Source organism: Phalacrocorax aristotelis, chromosome 2 (assembly GCF_949628215.1).
Source record: "Phalacrocorax aristotelis chromosome 2, bGulAri2.1, whole genome shotgun sequence".
NCBI classification, from domain to species: Eukaryota; Metazoa; Chordata; class Aves; order Suliformes; family Phalacrocoracidae; genus Phalacrocorax; species Phalacrocorax aristotelis.
The window spans coordinates 34,787,744-34,806,485 of NC_134277.1; the positions used below are offsets into that span (position 1 = coordinate 34,787,744).

The window sequence follows — 18,742 nt, forward strand, 5'->3', positions numbered from 1 at the left end:
CTGTGGCTCCGTAATCACTATTAACTGTGATGCTTCCTTCTGTTTCCCGCAGGTCTTCTTCTCTGTGCTTGTCGGAGCCTTCTCCCTGGGCCAGGCAGCTCCCAACCTGGAGAGTATGGCTAATGCACGTGGGGCTGCTTATGAAGTATATCGGATTATCAATAAGGTAAGTATCTAAGTAGAAAAGAAGCCTTTCAACGAGGCTTAACATTTTCCCTTGTTTCTGTTTGTGGTTTTTTTTTCTTGAGAGACGTAACAAAAGCACTCAGAAGTCCCTAATCCATAAACTCAATAGATGCCTACCACTGAAACCCATAATATTTCCATTCACATCAAGAAAACTACCCCTTTATTTGTTACGGTGAATTTTGGGAATGTTGGCATGCATATCTGAGATTTATGGATGAGGTCTTTCTCTAATATTAGACTTTCAGCTGCAGAGGGAAAGTAGTAAGGCACTAATTATACCATTTTTTTAAAAATGCATGTATGCCCATTTTCAGCTGAGCTGTTGTTTTTTTTTTCTGAGGGGGAATTGGTGGGGAGGGGGTTAATAGTGCTATTGAAAACTATAATAATATAAAGCTACAGTGCTGATGTTGCTATCAAAAAGAGTTTCCACATTGTTATTATCTTGGTCTTGCTGTTATGCAATAATCGGATATCTGTGTGTATAAAGTATTTTAAACAACTAGGACTAGAAAGTTCATACAGAAATGGCTACATGGTTCTTCCTGATGTGAGTACAAAACGCTCACATATGGATAACTGAGGGCCATGTTTTGGCTGCAAGATAGTATAGTTAAGTTCTACAATTACAGATTTTCTGCTGTGGATTTTGTTGCATTTGAAAATGTGCTCTATCTGTCAAAGCAGAATTCATAGTTAGGTGTTCCCCTGTATTTATCATCCTGCGAGTAAAGTGCAGCAGCTCTGCAAAGGTGTGCTGCAGTGTAAACCAGCAGCTAAGAAAGTAAAGGAGAGAACAATGTATCCAGCTGAAATAGCAGTTCCGAAAGTATAATAATCAGCAATTTATTTTAAAAACATCTTTCTAGAAACGGCTAATAGATAGCAGTTCTAAGGAAGGCTACAAACCAGACAAGCTCATAGGAGAAATTGAGTTCAGAAACATCCATTTCAATTACCCATCCAGACCTGATGTTAAAGTAAGTGTTCATTTTAGATTAATCTACTGTACTGAAATTCTGCAGCCCGTGACCATATTATTTCTCTAATCTTGTTATTGTTGAATGTAAAATTCATTCCTGCCTTGGGAGATTGTGCATTACTGGGGAAAAAAATAATGTAGAAACACAAAGTTCTAGATCTGTTGCCACTGGCTACCTGCCTACCACTCTCACGTGCTGGACAAATCTAAGAAGAATGTGTTGCTTCTACTCTGAATTTCTGTGAACAAGAGCGCTGATAAACCAAATAAGATTTTTTTTCAAGATCTGTCATTAAAACTTCCAGACCTTACAGAGTTAACCAGGAAGTTGCTCTTTCCAGTCCCTCAGCTTGTTCTGAGTTGCCGTGGTATCCCATGTGAAAAGTGACCTGTGAACGCTTTACAACTATTATATCACCAAGTGGATTGAAACATATCACCCTAAACATACATTTGGAAGTCAAATGTTATTTTGGGCAGATGTTAAAACTGCTGTTCAGTAAACAGATGTCCCTATTCTTTGCCAGTTGAACTTTCCTTAGTAACTGTATTGTGCAGTGCTATGTATGTCATGCCATGGTGCTCTGCTTTTGTGGTGATACAGTTGGTTTGACTTCTCTACCATATTCAGTAGTTTATACTCTTTGAAGACATTGACAAAGGTGAAGGAAAAGGGATTTGCTGCTGTTGTTACTTGATAAAGAAAAATGTAGAAATATAGATTTCAAATGTCAACAATTAAAAGCTGGAAATGCCAGTTAAGGAGTGAGAATGGGGAAGTTCATAGCACTGTGGCTATTTCCTCAGATAGATCTTCCCACCTCAGCCATCTGAGGTCTGTCTCATGGAGCACCAAATCTGTTCCCAGGACACTGGGGCTGCTGAAGGACAGACCCAGAGCTGGTCTTTCTCCCTAGCTGATGTCAGTGCAATGCATCTTCTTTTACTCTTGTCTTAGAAATCAGAAGTGACAAAGCAGACTCTTCACCCTTCTTCCTAAAAACCCTATTAAGGCCAATGAGCTATGTTATGGGTCTTCATGCCAAATGGGAGAGAAATAAGAAATACTTTGTCCTTTCCAAATCCACTGAGTCAGCAACTCTCCCTACTAAGAGTATCAGTGTTATTTAATAGAGCCAAAAGGAATCAGCAAAGATGTGTAGAAGTTATCCACAATCTCTCAAGCAATTGATGCAACACTGTAATCTCCCCTGTCTAGGCTAAGCCAAATCAGAGATCTAAGGAGTCTAGTTATTGTCACTTTTAATCTTGACAACACCTTGCTCAATAAAAGACAATTAGAAATAACCTGTTAGGCAGTTGTGACTATCTGCATCTGGAGAAATTATGGTATCCAGAATCTATATTCTTGATAATGCATGCACCAGGATATCAGCTTCTTGGAGATAGAAATCCTGCTGAATGTAACACAGGGAGAGGAGAGGAATATTGCAACTATTTTAATCTCTCATTGCAAAAACATGTGTAGGCAAAATTATAAATCAGCCTGGTATAAACAAGAAGAGTTCCCATAGCAGCCAAATATTTTGGCAACTGCAAAGCATTACTTATATATGACATGGACATCTCTTGAGGTAAAATGTTCCTAAACGTGAAAATGGCAACAAAGATATTAAACTACAACTACTCCCCAGGTTGCTGAGGCTGTTAACAATAAGGATTGGGATTTATTAAGGGCTTTCCAGCAGTTGCCTTGTCAAAACAGGCATTTATATTCTAAAAGTAGAAGAAAGCAGGCTTGTTTCTCAGCAATAAAGTTTAGCACCTTAGAAGTATTTTTCTGTGAGATTTCATAACTAAGTGATATGCCATTGTCTAAACATTGGAAAATGGAGGACAGACCCCGAGCCTCCTACCAGATCACACAAATTGGAGAAAATAAGCTATCAAATTGAGAATACTGTGGCTGTGTCTATATTAGTTGATTTGAGTGTGCTGGGGAATTTTCCCAGGCACAGGAATGCAATGGTCTATGCAAGGGAACTCTTAAAATGTTTCTTGGCATGAACTTGGCCTGTTCCAGTTATCAATCTTCTCAAATAATTCCCAGGCTTGGTTCGGTAGCCAGAAGGATTCAGGGACCATTCCCAAAAGGCAGGTTGCATGTAGCCATCCTGGTTCAAAGGCTAATACACTTCACAAGCACAGATGCAGGCCTTTTCATATCAGTGCCCCAGAATATTCCCAGGTATAATTAACTTACTAATATTGCCATACCTTCAGACTGCACCCTTTACTACTGCCTTGATTATTGCTACAGTTACCTTGACAGACTGTCCTCTAATAAAACCTGTCAAACTAAAATATTTCTTTTTTTCCCCCAGATCCTCAAAGGTCTAAACTTTAAAGTTGAAACTGGGAAGACCATTGCTTTAGTTGGTGCTAGTGGCTGTGGAAAAAGCACTACGGTTCAGTTGCTGCAGAGATTCTATGATCCTGTCCAGGGAGAAGTGAGTGTCTGCAAATGAACTGTAAAAACTGAGAGCTGTTAGGATAAGCATGAGTTTCCCATATTGACTGAATCTGGGTTTTTATTTTTATTTTTTATTGAATTTAAGCATGTCTCTGCATAGTTCAGTATTTCTGCATTTTAAATTTCAAATGAACTATCTTCTCCTGTTGGCTGGACTTCATTATTCTCCTCCTCCTTGCAGTACTATGCCAGAAGTAGTAAACACCAAAAATAGAAGGTATTTGCACAAATAGGTGCAAGATCTGAATTTAAAATTATTTTCATCAACAATTGACTTTTAAGGGCTTTTTAAAACTTTTTCAACCAAACAGTGCTCTGCTGTATTTTACTTCCTTTTCATTGAATGTAAACTAAAACCTGGGAAGAGTTTTCTTATTTTAAATGGTCATTTTTTTGGCTCATTTTTATCTATCTCCTAGCCCACAGCAAGAGTTTCCGTCATTACACATTGTACATCTACTCTACTACTGAACACTAGATCCAGTCAGTATGTGGTAAATACTTCTCATAAGAAATTTCCAAAGGAAAAAAGGAGGAAAATAAACAATATATTTTTAAGGAAAATATTCCTTTTTTGCTTAATATTTGAAGAATGTTACTCAGTATTTGTTACTGCTGGTTGGAACTAGATAAGCATTTGAAATATTAAACACTGAACTATCACTACATAATGTATCAAGGTGGCTATCCATTATCAACACAGTTGTTTCTTAAAGTTATTGTTTCTTTGGTTGTTCATCCCTGCCCCCATGCCTCAGTTTGCTGTTCCTCTCCCATGCTAACATCAGTGTTCATACGACCACATTGCAAATTATCTAGGTTAAAAATAACTTCCCCTTCCTTTTTAGTCGATTTGGACTATTGCTTTGATCTGGTGTAAAACACAGCCACAGAGGCAATGGTGTAGCCACAACTGTGAGGGCAGCAAACTGGCACACAGGCATGAGAACAGGGTAAAAAGTATGCATGGTTACTGAAGAGAGGGGGGGAAGAAAAAGACAAAAACACACCAACCCCCTTCCACTCCACCCCCCAAAAAAAACCACCAAAAAAGCCCAACCCCAAAAACCTATGAACAAAAAAACGTACCTGGTGTCTTCTCTGTATATGCTGCTCCTCACCATTTTCTAGCTTGTGCAGTGGACAGAAAAACTACAGTTTTAACTTCTCCCCCAACATGGTTTTCTACTAAAGACAACATTCTTTTTCTTTTTTTTTTTTTTTTTGTACTTGTAGCTGATACTTAAGTCAAGTAACAGTAATTAATTAATTTATTATTAACAGAATGCATTTGACATACACTTTTCCTCTCAGATTACCTTAGATGGTCAGGATATTCGGACGCTTAATGTAAAGTGGCTAAGAGAAAATATTGGTATTGTGAGCCAGGAGCCTGTTTTGTTTGCGACAACAATAGCAGAGAACATTCGCTACGGTCGAGAAGACATTTCTGATGCTGAAATTGAGCAAGCAGCCAAGCAAGCCAATGCTTTTGACTTCATATCTAGATTGCCTGACGTGAGTTCATGAACTTCTTTTGAGTGCAAGAATGAAAGGTCCGTTTAGGCCATCGTCCTGTTTCTGAGAGGGAGAGCATGGGAATTCAAGTTATACTACAACTTCCCAAAATACTCTTATAGCCTCCAGCAGTTTTCAGTTCAGTGATTTTCTGGACTAGATATTGTGCCTTTATTTGTTTGCCCTCCAAGGATTTGTGCCTAAGTCTGAAAAAATGTCAATGCCTTAACTCAGGAGAAAGGAAGCTTCACAGCTGTATGTGTTACCATCCCTACTCATCTCATGAGGCATGGGAAGAGTTGGGCTTTTAAAGAGGAGGTACAGAAATCCAAAATACTTTGTCAGGAGCTGTCTGCAAGTTCAGTAGGAAATGGAGGGTGGAAGTAAATAAGTATGTCCTGAACCAAGGCCATTTTTAGCAGCTGGGAGCTTGAGCTCTCCCTCTGCCTGCGATTCATAGGTTTAAGCCCTCTCCTAGCAGTAGGTGCCTTACTTTTTCCAGGGTGGGAGTGGGAAGTGAGAGCAGTCATTCAAAACACATCCTCAGGAATGGGTGATGATGTGTCCTTCCTTTTGGTCCTGCAGTTAAAAAGATGTGGAAAAAGTGCCCACCTGGGATTTTATTTCAAATTCTTCTACTACCTCAGAGAGCTCGACCCCCATCTCTCAAACATGTGCCGTTTCTAGCGTGTCCATCTGTTCCAAGGTTCCTTCTCAAGAAGAGTTGTTTGATCATATTTACTCTTAAACAGCTATATAATAAAAGGCTACAGTGGACTTCGAGACTTGCTACTTTGGAGTGAGTGACACAGTCAGTAGGAACAGAGCCATGGCTCCAGGGGAGGTGTCTCAGTTTCAGAGGAGGCAATGTTAGAGGTCCTAGTGAGCCCCTATGATCCCAGCCCTATTGGAAAGATAGGCAGTCCTCAGCAAATGTGGAGGTGTATTTTACAGGCTTGCCTTGAGAAAGCCCAGGGTTTGGAGCATTATCTGAGCAAGTAGTAAAGATCAAGTCTTTAAAGGACCATAAGTTCAAAGTTAGGGGTGTGAAGTATGTAATGGGGGTAGAAGGCCTTGGCTAAGGGCTGGATGGATGAGTGTCATTGCACGTTTTCTCTGCCCATGCCCAAGTCAGCCTGATAAAGCTACCTCTTGTCTAGAAGATGAGTACTTTTGATTGCACAGAGAAGCAAGAAGCTCATTTGAGACATTCCACAACTTCTGTTTTGACTTCTACTTTCTCAGAAATTTAACACAATTGTCGGGGAAAGAGGGGCTCAGCTGAGTGGAGGACAGAAGCAGCGAATAGCTATTGCCCGTGCCCTGGCAAGAAATCCCAAGATTCTTCTTCTGGATGAAGCTACATCTGCACTAGATACTCAGAGTGAATCCATAGTGCAAGCAGCTCTTGATAAGGTAGGAGTCATGTTATTTAGGCTACTGTGAAAAGGTGCAACAGCACTTAAGAAAAACTAACATACAATTTTCACTGCAGGTTTCCATTGGAATAAAGAACACTGGAAAATAAAATTTGGATGGATGTTTTAATTTCATGGTTTTAACAGAGAGTTTAAATGATCAAAATTTCACTTAGGAATCATGTCTATTTAGGGTTGGTTGGGGTTTTTTTTAATATTGTTACTAATTACCAGGACACTTACAGTCATGTGTAACAGGTCTCTTGCACTCCCTTCAACAAATCACAGTTGTTTATTTGCTGGTGAAATATGGATGGCATCTTACCAAGGTAAGGCATGAGGAGTGAATGGCCTTTTTCAGGTAGATTTAATAGAAATGTATAGTATAATATTCCTAGTACTCATTCTTCACTTAACAGTTACTTCATGGTTTTCAGAAAGCTCTTGGGATTTAGTAATTTTCTTTCTTTACGGAGACTGAGTGCAAATCAGACCCTACACAGAACAAAAAGCAGAGCCACTTACAAATACTGAGTCTCTGCCCCTTGTGTTAGGGTGGGTGCTACTGCAGAGCAGAGCTCCCAGGGCTCATACCTGTGCCTCTGTCCCACCAGCTCACAGTCCCTTCCTGGCAGTCCTCCTTCGTCAGCGGTTTCCACCAACAAGTAGTGAAGCATGGGGCTTTGATTGAAAAGAAATTAATGGTTGGGCTGGAATGTTGTTTCATTTATCTAATATTTATTTTAATGTATTTTTAAAAGCTAAGTGAAGTATCTTGCCTTTCATTTCAGTAGTTATGAAGAGAGATATGAGTTACAAGTATGGCTGAAGGGAAATACAGAACTTGCCACTTTCATTGCCAGTCAGTTTAAATCTGAAGTAAGATGTAGCTGTTGGTTATATTCACATGACTCTACTGATATTAGTAGTATTGAGGTAACATGTAGATGCAAACATAATATTAATCTAATCTAATTTGTATATACATTCTATTATTGCTGCAGAGTTAAGCACAAAAAGGTTGCTGCTTCAGCCATAATTTAGCTTTCTTCTGCACATTCTTTAATTCCATAGTCAAATACTAACCCCTTCCAGAAGCTTATTGCTTCATGTAGTGCATAACACAGAGGGAGATCACTCAGTTAAGGGGACTGTTACATATACTCTTCCTCATCCTTCAGTATCTTCCCAGAACACACCAAAATAAGCCCTGAATCATAACTTATTCATCTTTTCACAGGTTTTTTATGTCCATCAGTGTATTCCCCAAATGGGATTTGCAAATTTCTTTTCAACATCCCTGTGTGGAAAAAGTGGTGCTAATATCATTCCTTATTTTTACAGCTGAGGACCAGAGATATTAACCTCACAAATGCACACTGTTTCCAAGCAGTCATATGCAGATGCTTGTAGTCTTCTGTTTTTCAGATAACTTTGCATCTTTTAGGGGATTTTGCTTGTTCTGATCATAGCTCCTAGCTTCAGTGGTGAAGGCTCCGCACCTCTGCACATTAGGACACAGACATGAAAACTGCACCAAGACAGACCTGTGACAGGCTTTGAGTGACTTGTGTCAGATCCATGAAAACTTGGTGGCAGGTGTAGGGGAAGAATCCAAATCTCCATGGAAACATTCACCTACTGAATGTGCCCCGTATGTGTGTGAATGAATGTGCCCATACGATGTATAATTTCTGTAGCAAGTAACTTCCAGCAGGCTCCTTGATGGCAGAACATATTTGTTGCGTGAGGTCCCCTTGGATTTCTCCTCCTGCCACCAAGCCACCACCTGCTCCAGGCGTCAGCAAGGAGGGAAGCCTCTCTTTCTCCAGCAGCCACAGACTGGCATGTGCCTATTTGCTGTGTGAAGGCTGTACGCAGCACTGGTCTGCATGTGGGAGCTGGCAAGGGATGGAGCATGTAACCTGCAGGCTGAGTCTTCAGCAGGTATCCATGCCAAATTCCAGCAGGCCCCTGATTTGAGATGTAGCTTATTTCAAAAGACTGGGAGAGAGCTTTAGGGAGTGCCTAAAAGCCATTTCTGACCCCAGATGTGCTCCACTCCTTTACACTTTCCTGCGAAGTCTTGTCAGAAGTCATGCTAGTGTCATATTTCCAAAAATATGCATGGACAGTATATAAAGAAAACGTCTTTTCTTTATATACTATCTATCCTAGCTTTATTTTAAGAAAGATCTAACTATTCTCACTGCATTTCCCTCCCATGCATACATACACATGGAAACACTTTATGGGCAACTTTAGCTCAAACAGTTTAAGTTTGGTAAAAAGTCAAATAACCTTAATTATAGCCTTTAATACCTACATTGCCTGTCTAATAAGATTAATGTGGTTTTTTCTGCCTCAATTAGGCAAGTGAAAATGTCCTTAGACTGTTAAACAAGAGACATGAAACTAGGAAAAAGAATTCTTTGCTTTTAGAAGAAAGAACTAATTTTGAATTTTGGATTTATGTTATATTATAAATGCCTAAATAACCTTTTATTTCTGTGGTGTTTTCTTGCACATTTTAATGTAAATAGTTTTTGTTGTTTTTCTGTAAGGCTCGGACTGGACGTACCACCATTGTGATTGCTCACAGACTGTCTACCATCAAGACTGCTGACACTATTGCTGCATTTGAGAAAGGTGTTGTGGTTGAACAAGGAACACACAGTGAACTCATGTTGCAGAAAGGAGTCTACTATTCTCTTGTAATGCAGCAGGTGAAGGCAAATTTATTTATTTTCTTTCTCCATTTTGCCAAGTTGTGAAATGCTGGTATGTGGAGCCATTTTCTCTCTGTAGTTCCTGCATGTTGTCCAGCTGGCAGCTGCTCAGTCGCTCTAATCTGGGCACGGACACAGGCTTGGAATTCTTGGGGGTTTTACCCATAAAAGTGTTTTACATTTACACAGTCCAACATGTCAAAAAACATAAGTGAGTTGAAGGCACAGACTACATAATAATGGCATAACCTCAGAATTGTTAGATTCTAGGTGGATTCAACAGACTGCTTAAAGAAAAACAGAAAAGAGGGAAAAAAATCAGGACCAAATAGTCTATTGCTCGGCCATTACAGACTGAAATATGTGTGGCCTATAGGCAACAGTGATCACATGATTGAAACAGCAGTACTCATGAGAAAAAGAGTTTTACTTTTTCTTGTCCCAGCTCAAAATATCTTGTGATTGTATATCCCAAATTCTCACTAGGGCTGTAGCAATAATGTTCAAGATGATGGGACATCAGAAGAAAATGAAGACATGGGCACTGAGGAATATGAGGAAAATGATAGAAATGATCTTGTGGAAGAGCTGACTCTTCAAGATCATTTTGAAGAATCGGTGGTCTCTGGAAGAGGCAGCATTAGAAGAAGATCCAGCAGATATAAAAGCAAGAGGTACTCTTCTAAGGAAAGGTCCTCTGGAAAAAAGAAAAAGAAAGAGCTGGAGGTTGGTATAAAACTTTAGTTTAGAATTTTAGTGATAACGTGTAAGCATAAACACATGGTGCATAATTTTAATTACTTTTAGACAGCTGACTGTCATGCAACATTTACTCCAGTGCTATTGCAGTCAGTACTCACCAGGCTGACTATCTGTCCTAGGAATATGGGGATAACTGCGTAGGTCTTCCCAAAAAGTTTGTTTTAACACTGTTGACTTAGTGTGGAGCTGGAAAAAGCTTGTGCTGTTTATTTGTTATCCTTCATAAAATTAAGTGCATTATTTCATTGTTACTGATGTTTTAATTTATCTACTTAAAATGAGTTGTGAGAATTCATTTCCAGGATTCTTTACTTCCTGGTGCTCACTGTCACAAATGCTGGTGGAAAATGTGATCTCTGGGGTGTGTGCACCAAGTTTTAAGGCACTTTGGAATATCATTTTACCTTTATGTCAAACAGAAAAAAAAATATCAAAACCCTAACATTTTAAAGTGTATTCTAAATAAAAGAACAATTATTCTCTTTCCCCCCCAGTCTTAGTATACGCTTTAAAACATCCGGTTCTGGAGGTTTTTATTAAGATAAAACACTTTAGTTGACAAATGTGATACAGAAATAAAAGTCATATAGTAAGTTCAAGTTTTAGGAACAGAACTTTTTTTGTCAAAGTTGAGTAAAACTTGCTCATGGCAATCAATAGGAGCAGATTTCTAGTGGACTTTGGATCAGACCTTGGGTAGGCAGCTCAACAATAAACAAAACTTGATTTTGTTTTTTCCTATTTTGTACTGCTTGAGCTGCAGCATTTTTTTTGCATGAAATATATTGGAAGAGTTGTTTGGTGGTTTTTGGTTGGTTGGTTTTTTTACTTGCCTTCAGGACCCTTGAAGTAAGTTCTGAAGTAAAACCGTGGATCCTTTTAAATCTATGGAAGTTAGGATCTCATCTGTTATACAGCATCTGACTATTTAAAATACTTCTGGAAGCTTTACTGTAATTTGTATCTATTGATATTCCTTCTCACTAAAATATAGTTTCCAGCTAATACACATTTAAAACAGTGGAAAAGATCTGGATCCATTCCTATAATCACAAAAAATTTCACAACTTCAGAAGATACTTTTTGTCTGTGTATTAATACTGCTGAAGACCTCAGAGGAAGTAGTGGGTGTTCATGCTCAAGGCTTCGGTGTTCATCACATTCACAAAAAATTAAGAAATCAAGCATCCAGCAGTTGTAATTATTTCAGAAAGCTCAGTCCACTTTTATGGTTGAGGCTTAGCCACCCTCATTCAGCATCCGAAATATGGGATAAAATAACCAGGAAGCAAGAGCAACTTAGTCATAATTCTGCCTAATATTTTGTCTCATTTCCAATGTTTTCATTTTTTGCTTTTCCAGAATTCCTGCTGTGGAGGCATAGACACTTGAATAAATTAGGAAAGCAGAACAGAGCATTTCTTATACTTTCAAAGGAGATGCAGGCTAACCGACTGTTACATATGCCTCTCTCATGCTTTTGGTAATGATGCATAGGCTATAGTTTGCAAAAGAAAGATGATCTCTCTACCCAATTGTATCACTGCCAGCCCACTAGCATTTAGCCAAACCAGAGGGATCTTTTCTGTGCTCTGAACAGTGAGACTTTCTGTTCTTTATAAAGATTCAAGTGTTAAAGTTGCCATTCATGGTGACCAGTCCCCATCTGACTTTCAATGAACTGTCCTGGCCCTTCTCCCCTCATGACTTAGCCTTTTGTTAAATTTTTGCCTCCAAACTTTTACAGTGCAGTTGAAGTTCTAGGATATGAAACAGCAAAGCTGCACGGCTCCAGCATGTTTGCTCACTCCGAGTGCACAGAGAAGGCTTTCAGTGGTTTACCAAGACAGCTCACTAGTCAAAGCCTAATGAACACCCACTGTCTGGGGGATTTCATGTTTCCAAGGAAAATTTGCAGCCTTCCCTTTCCTGTAGGAAGAAAATCTCCCTGCTGTGCCTTACTCAAGAATCCTGGCTCTGAACAAACCTGAGTGGCTGTATGTACTGCTGGGAGTGATTGCTGCTGCCGTCTCAGGTGGGGTCCATCCTGCATTCTCTGTTATATTTGGAAAAATCATTGGGGTAAGTTTTTTTTGCAAATGGACATTGCAGTCCTGGGCCTCCCTCATGCTCAGCCACTTCTCCCTATGTAAGACTCTGAGTGGCATTCATTTGTATAAATGGATCCAATGAAAACTGGATAAATTTTGGTGAAGTGAGCCTCTAGAGGCAGAGCCTGGTGGAACTGCATCTGACCAGCAGAAGAAAGGTGGAACAATAGTTGGAGCTGGGGAAAAAAATTAGCGAGATGTAGGTTAAGTGGAAAGCTGGACTGTCTTCTGGCCCTCGACAGAAAGTTGACTGCAGACTGATGTCAGGGTCCAGCGTACTTGCTAAGAGAAACTGAAGTAAACAAGTCTCTTGAGATGAAGGCTGGTTTATGTAACTGGCACTCATTGTCTATGTATTCATTTTTGTGTTTGTTCTTACACAGGCTTTTCAAGAAACAGATCCAGAAAAGAGGAATAAAAACACATTGGTGCTTTCTTTAATGTTTCTTTTACTTGGAGTGATTACCTTAGCAGCATACATAATCCAAGTAAGTGTCGCTACACTGAAATGTTAGAAGTCCTTAACTCCCTGGCAGGCTGCAGGTATAACTCGTATCAATGCAGTGTGAGAAGTAAAACACCAATCAGAGATTATAGAAGTGCTGGGGTTCTTCCTGAGATACGTGGGGTTTATTGGTGTGTTTACTTAAAGACATGTCCATATTTGCTGTTGCTTTAAATCAGTCACTGAAGGCAATATGGATTCAACATGACTGAAATTGAAGTTGAAGGTCTGGCTTTAAAAGTCAGAGTTAAGACTGACATTTCTCATTGATAATCTACAGGCACTTGCCAAGGTAAGTATAAAATACTCTTTCCATAGCAGATGGTTTCTTTCATACCATCAAGCAAACTCCATCATTTGCTGTCCTCTTACGTCTGCTTCACAGCTTGCAGGAAACAGTTACTGCACATTGATGTCCATAACATAAAATCCACTGGTATGACTGCTGTGACTGAATGTCTCTGGTAGCAGTCAGAGTAGGGAGGCCAATGACTAGATAGGCTCATTTATCTTCTAATGCTGCTGAGGCATACGAATAAGGCATTACAACAAAGCTCTCGCCTTCTTTGCCATGTTGCTTCCTTTCTGTGGGGAAAAAAGAATTTTAGGTTCCAGGAATGTGAATGGCACTTTTCCCAAGACTTATACACTCACAGGGGGTTGTAGGAGGCTTTTTGGTGTCATTGCTTTTGTTGCGTGGCTTTATAAACAGAGTTAACGCATCAGATGATAAAATGTGTCTCTTTCCTCCTCCAGGGATTCATGTTTGGGAAGTCCGGGGAGATACTAACAATGAGACTGCGCTCTTTGTCCTTCAGAGCATTACTTCAGCAGGTATGAATTAGGCAGCTAGAGTACCATGAGAGCCAGATGGCTTTTGCAGACTGTTGTAAGGTACACATTGGGTTTCAGGTGTGTGCTCTGGAGAAAGAAAACAAAAAAATATCTCTTCTACCACTAGCTTAGGAAAAAGTACAACTTTCAGAAAAAGTCTCCTGTCCCATGTGCAGTTTAGCTCAGTGCTGCCACTGCAAATAGTCTAATTTTGAAGGAATATCATTGCAGATGTGCACGTTTCTGACATGCTAATATGCACACAGTTTGCAGCTGTCTGTGTGTGCAAGTATGACCAAAAAAGTTTCATCTCCCCTTGCTTGTGTGGTCATGATGCAAGTATGAAATACATAGTTTTAAATCTAATCTGTTTAGTTATTTAGATTTAAATCTACATGCTGCAATCCATAACAAGTAGACAATCTGATACTTTTTTACTCCAAAAGATTCAAATTGCCCTATTCATCAAGAATTACCCATGAGAAGAATAATGTTACTTATCTTTATGTTATGTTAAACCTTTCCTGTTGATTTGTGCAATTTCATGTTACTTGCATAGGAGTTTTGAGAACACATAACTTGGCAGCCGACACACCCGTTAGGGCAAGAACCTGTGTGTTCATAGAAACATCTGAAAGTGACTAGGAGGGGGAAAATCAGTGATTAAAAAAAAGCCTGCTATAGCCTTTGGAAATAAAAGGGCTTCTTTTCCTTTCTGTATGTAAAAATATAGATGAGTAATTGCTTTTCTATATTAAGGGAGTGGGTAACTTGTAAGAAGAGAATAGTTAACCTCTTCAGGCCACAGGAAGGGCTGAGTGAAAAGGGTTTTTAATACACATTTCTAAATAGGCACATTCAGAAGAACATTACAGTTCATAATGCTTTGTGAACAATTAGATGTTCACAACAGAATAATACTCTTTAAACTTTTACTTTATTTGGAAGATGCTAACTACTGAGGAAGAATATTGCAGTTAGCCATCGTGACTTGTACTTCCATTTCCTCGTATGCTGCCTGAGCTGGAAATGTTTTTTCATTTTATTAGTAATCCTGATAAATCTGAAACAAGAAAAGAACATGCAATTTTTTGAAAGAAAAACGGTGCCTTTTCTTGCAGGAGGTTGGATGGTACGATGATCAGAAAAATGCTGTTGGCGTTCTGCTAACTCGGCTTGCCACAGATGCTTCCCGAGTCAAAGGGGTAGGCTGATTCTCTTTCATGTGTTTTTGAAATATTTTTTTCATTACAAATATTAATTGTAATTGGCAAGGGGCACTGAGGTTGTTCCAGAACACAAGGTAGCAAATCTACCCCACAGATTGGCAGACGCATTTACATAGCATACTCTTGACACTTGGGAAATGGCTTCCTAGCTGATAATTTATGAGAACTGAAATATCCAGCAGACATTCATGTACCATTCATTTCCCTCCCTGCAAGACTTTAAGTAAAGCATAGAATAACTGTAGACCATTTCACCATCCAAAGTGAAATCTGTATGAGCTGGGGACCAGAATCAGTGGACCTCAGGTTTTTACACCCTTTGATGGGTGTCATCTGAGTACCATGAAGAAGTTACATCTGCAGATGATACAAACCTTTAATAACCTTAGCAAAGAAAATTCTTCTGCCCATCCCTACTAAATGTGCTTCACACACAAGCAGGCCAAATGGTAAGAAATGGCCTGGCATTAGTAAGGAAGACCATGGAGGCCAACAGCCAAGGGAGGGAATGACTCAAGGTGCTGGTATGGGAGAGGTGGACACTGGACTCTGGCAGGAGAATATGGCAAGTTCCACACAATTTCTCCTACCACTCACTTCATCAGCAGTCCCTGATGATCTGCCAAATGCTGCTCCATTTCCTCCCTTCTCCCTGGGCGGGAAATCACACTTTTTTGTGATGTGCCCCAATTGCAGGACTTGTAGGGGAAAATGTAATCCCTACATTTTTCAGTCTCAGTAGACTTCTCTTTCTCTTTCCTGTCCTCCTTCCTTATGGGCTAGTAGTGAGAAAATAGTCTGACAAAATTTAGTCACTTCTATTTTCTAAAGTTCCAGTTTGTTTCAGTGACATTGAATTATATCACCTTGTCAGGGCAGTAGAAAGGAGGCATGCATAGGGTCCTCTAAATACAAAAGCCAACTAAGGGCATGAATTGCTCTCCAAAGCTATTGTGTTCTCTGGAGTGCTACAGAGTAAGAACGAACCATGCCTCATGCTGCGCTGGCTGAAGTTTCCAAATCCATCTTTATGTGCAGCCCCTAGAACATATGGCAACAATTCACCTCGGCATTGGTTTAATTATTACTATTTTAAATTTTATTGAACAAGAAAAGTCTTTTCAGGGCAGGAAAGTCTTTGGCAAAAGAGAGAAGAATTTTGCTTCCCACCCAAGGATTTTTCTTTTTTCCATCAAGCCAAATTTTCGAGGATGAACTGTTTCCACAGGGCTGCTTTCAGACCATTTTTCTGCAGATTAGAGCCCACCCGGATGCTGGATGTTAATCGTATCTCATTTTAAAAGTTCTTGATGAAAAGGTTATACGAAAGGTTATATATATATACGAAAAGGTTATATGAAAAGTCTGGGAGGAGACAGGAGTTCTTCAGTATGAGTTAATCTTTCCCACCCATTATCCCTTCTGAGATAAAGCATTTCTGCAGGGTGGCCAAATTCAGATTTTTTTCTGAGAACCCAACCCCAGGTGCAGCAGTGTGAGAACCTGAGGATGAGTAGCTTCTACCACCATTAGTGGAATGGATCAATGGATAACTGGTGTTAGAAAGAAGCCCCTCTTGCCTAACACTGGGCACTCAACAGACAACCTGCCCTACTGTGACAGTGACCAGAGTCTTCTGTGCCTCAGGAAGTGCAAGAACACCCAGATATATATTTCATTAAAGAACTGCCATGACCAACTCTTTAGACTCCTTTAACCTCGCTTGATGGCCCAAATGCTGGCAGGTAAGAGGAATGTCTAGGAACAGTTACATAAGTAGGTGCATGATGTCCAAGCATGTGACCATGCATGGTTTCATTTTCTAGCTTAACTGCCGGCCTTGACTGCGTAGCGATTTCAAGTGGTGATATAAGTAACAAAAAGAAAATCTAATGATGGATATTTGGGGGTTTCTGGGGTTTTCTTAGGCAACTGGAAGCCGCCTTGGACTGATGACTATGACTGTCTTCACCCTTCTAACTGCCATCATTATTGCTTTTGTATACGGCTGGCAGTTAACTTTGCTTATCCTGGCCAGCATTCCTTTCGTTATTGCTACAAATGCTGCGAGAATTAGCTCTGTGACTGGTCATGCTGCAAAAGATCAAAAAGCCTTGGAAGAGGCTGGAAGAGTAAGTTCCCCAGTTTTAAGTACAGGGTTATGTTGTGAGATCACTTTCAAGGGCAACACTGTAGCTACGTTACAGCTGAGTCAATTATCCAAGATAAACGGAGGGGGGAGAGGACAGGACAGGGTGGGGTATGAAGGGAATGTTTGTATATCCCCAAGAAAAGCAAAACATAGATAACACAAAACATCTGTAAATTAGGCTATAAGAATGCATTTGAAAGCCTCCATAGTGGATTTCTGGGCAGGAACAGCTGTAAGGGCAGCAGCCCCGGCCCTGGTCCGCCTTGTGCCTGGGGCAAACAGTGTAGTGCTGTGGCCAGAAGCGTTGCAGGGCTGAGCCACTGAGCCCTGACATTGCTACTTTTTTATTCCACCATAAAATGCAAACCATTAATGTGCTCAAGGGTTTCAGGGTACTGCCTTTGTTCACGCGATCACGCTCTTCCAGAAGACAGTAGTTCATGTAAAAGCGCAAACATGACTGGGGTTTGTTCCTATTTTATGAAACAGGGTTTAAATCACTGGGATCACAACCCATGGGTTAGGGCAGTGGCTGGCCTGAGGTTCTGAATTCAAACACATGTTGGCTTCAGCCCCACCTTGTCTTGTGACCATGGGGTAAATAATCTTGTTGCTCTGAGCTTTCCTTCACCTGGTAATAGACGTTGATCTCTTCTCTTAAGCAAACACTTTCTGATCTAAAATAACAAATGCTAGAGAAGAGATCAAGTGTTTAGGAGATACGTCGCAGACTGCTGTTGTAAGGGATTACCTCTTATTTGTTTTATCTCCCAATTTAGATTTCAACAGAATCAGTTGAAAACATAAGAACTGTAGCTTCACTGACCAGGGAAGAAGCATTTTACGAAAGATACGTTACCAGTTTGCATGGTCCATATAGGTGGGATTTTTTTCTTTAATAATTATTTTTTTGTACATTTTAGTCCTTCAGACTTATTGTAAATACATTTCTTGCAAACTATCCAATATTGAAAAGACCAGGAAGGATATCAATAGCAGTTTACATAGTTTTGAAATTTGTTCACTTGGTATATTTAAATACACATTCTTAAATGCAGAGTGAAAAAAATATTTGCAGGATTTGTGCAAACACTTTATAAACTGCATTCTCTGCTTACATGTTACAGAATATTTTGGTTTCTTGTGTATGCCTAGAATATCAGGTATATGTTCACTCCATTTCAGTGTATTGGATTGATACTCGTTAACTCAGGAACTGACAGTTAATCCCCATACCACACCCTTTGTAACATAAACCAGTTTTATTCCCTTCAAGTGACTTTGAAACCTTGAAATGAACTTCATATGTTTCCCTTGTTTGACCTGCTACATCCTTGTCACAACTGAAACACGTTCAAATCATTAAGGATGCCAGATCTTTCTAGCTCTGTTTTATTTAAACAAAGTAGCCCAAAATCTACTTTGTTTCTTTCCTCCTTCAAGGCAAATAATGTGAAAGAAGGAATTGAAAATGATGCATTGTTTAATCTGTCTCCAGCCAAAATAGTGTTAAATTCAAGATCTCGTGAACTGGTAATACCACAGATACAGGCAGGATGCTTGCCTGGACTGTCAAAGGTCTCTGACTTACAGCTCATACTAGAAAGGAGATTTTCATTTCCTCAGAGAGCATCCTAAACCATGAGGGCAGAGAGTTCTCCAGACTCTGGTTCAGTGTGCATTCAATTAGCTACACAAAATGAAACTTCTCCAGAAGGACAGATTGAGAAATAGAGGCTTAGCCTGAATCCCTGCGGGGATACCCAGCAATTTGTCTCTGCTCTGAATCAGGATGAGAGGTCTCTGCTCAGATGGAAAG

The 18,742-nt window shown here is 39.8% G+C and overlaps 1 protein-coding gene across 14 annotated transcripts in view; it reads left to right on the plus strand.

Moving 5' to 3' along the window:
- ABCB5 (ATP binding cassette subfamily B member 5) overlaps positions 1–18,742 on the plus strand; it is a 52,219-nt gene that overhangs the window by 10,158 nt on the left and 23,319 nt on the right. For 13 of the 14 annotated variants that reach the window (XM_075082999.1, XM_075082997.1, XM_075082998.1 and 10 more), the window contains 13 exons: positions 53–166; positions 1,059–1,169; positions 3,517–3,642; positions 4,980–5,183; positions 6,429–6,599; positions 9,166–9,327; positions 9,817–10,056; positions 12,028–12,174; positions 12,587–12,691; positions 13,465–13,542; positions 14,664–14,747; positions 16,700–16,903; positions 17,703–17,803. In XM_075082999.1, the coding sequence (XP_074939100.1) occupies positions 53–166; positions 1,059–1,169; positions 3,517–3,642; positions 4,980–5,183; positions 6,429–6,599; positions 9,166–9,327; positions 9,817–10,056; positions 12,028–12,174; positions 12,587–12,691; positions 13,465–13,542; positions 14,664–14,747; positions 16,700–16,903; positions 17,703–17,803 (1,847 nt within the window). Of the gene's footprint in view, positions 1–52; positions 167–1,058; positions 1,170–3,516; positions 3,643–4,979; positions 5,184–6,428; positions 6,600–9,165; positions 9,328–9,816; positions 10,057–12,027; positions 12,175–12,586; positions 12,692–13,464; positions 13,543–14,663; positions 14,748–16,418; positions 16,627–16,699; positions 16,904–17,702; positions 17,804–18,742 lie in introns of those variants that run through there. The other variant, XM_075083005.1, reaches the window with a different exon arrangement.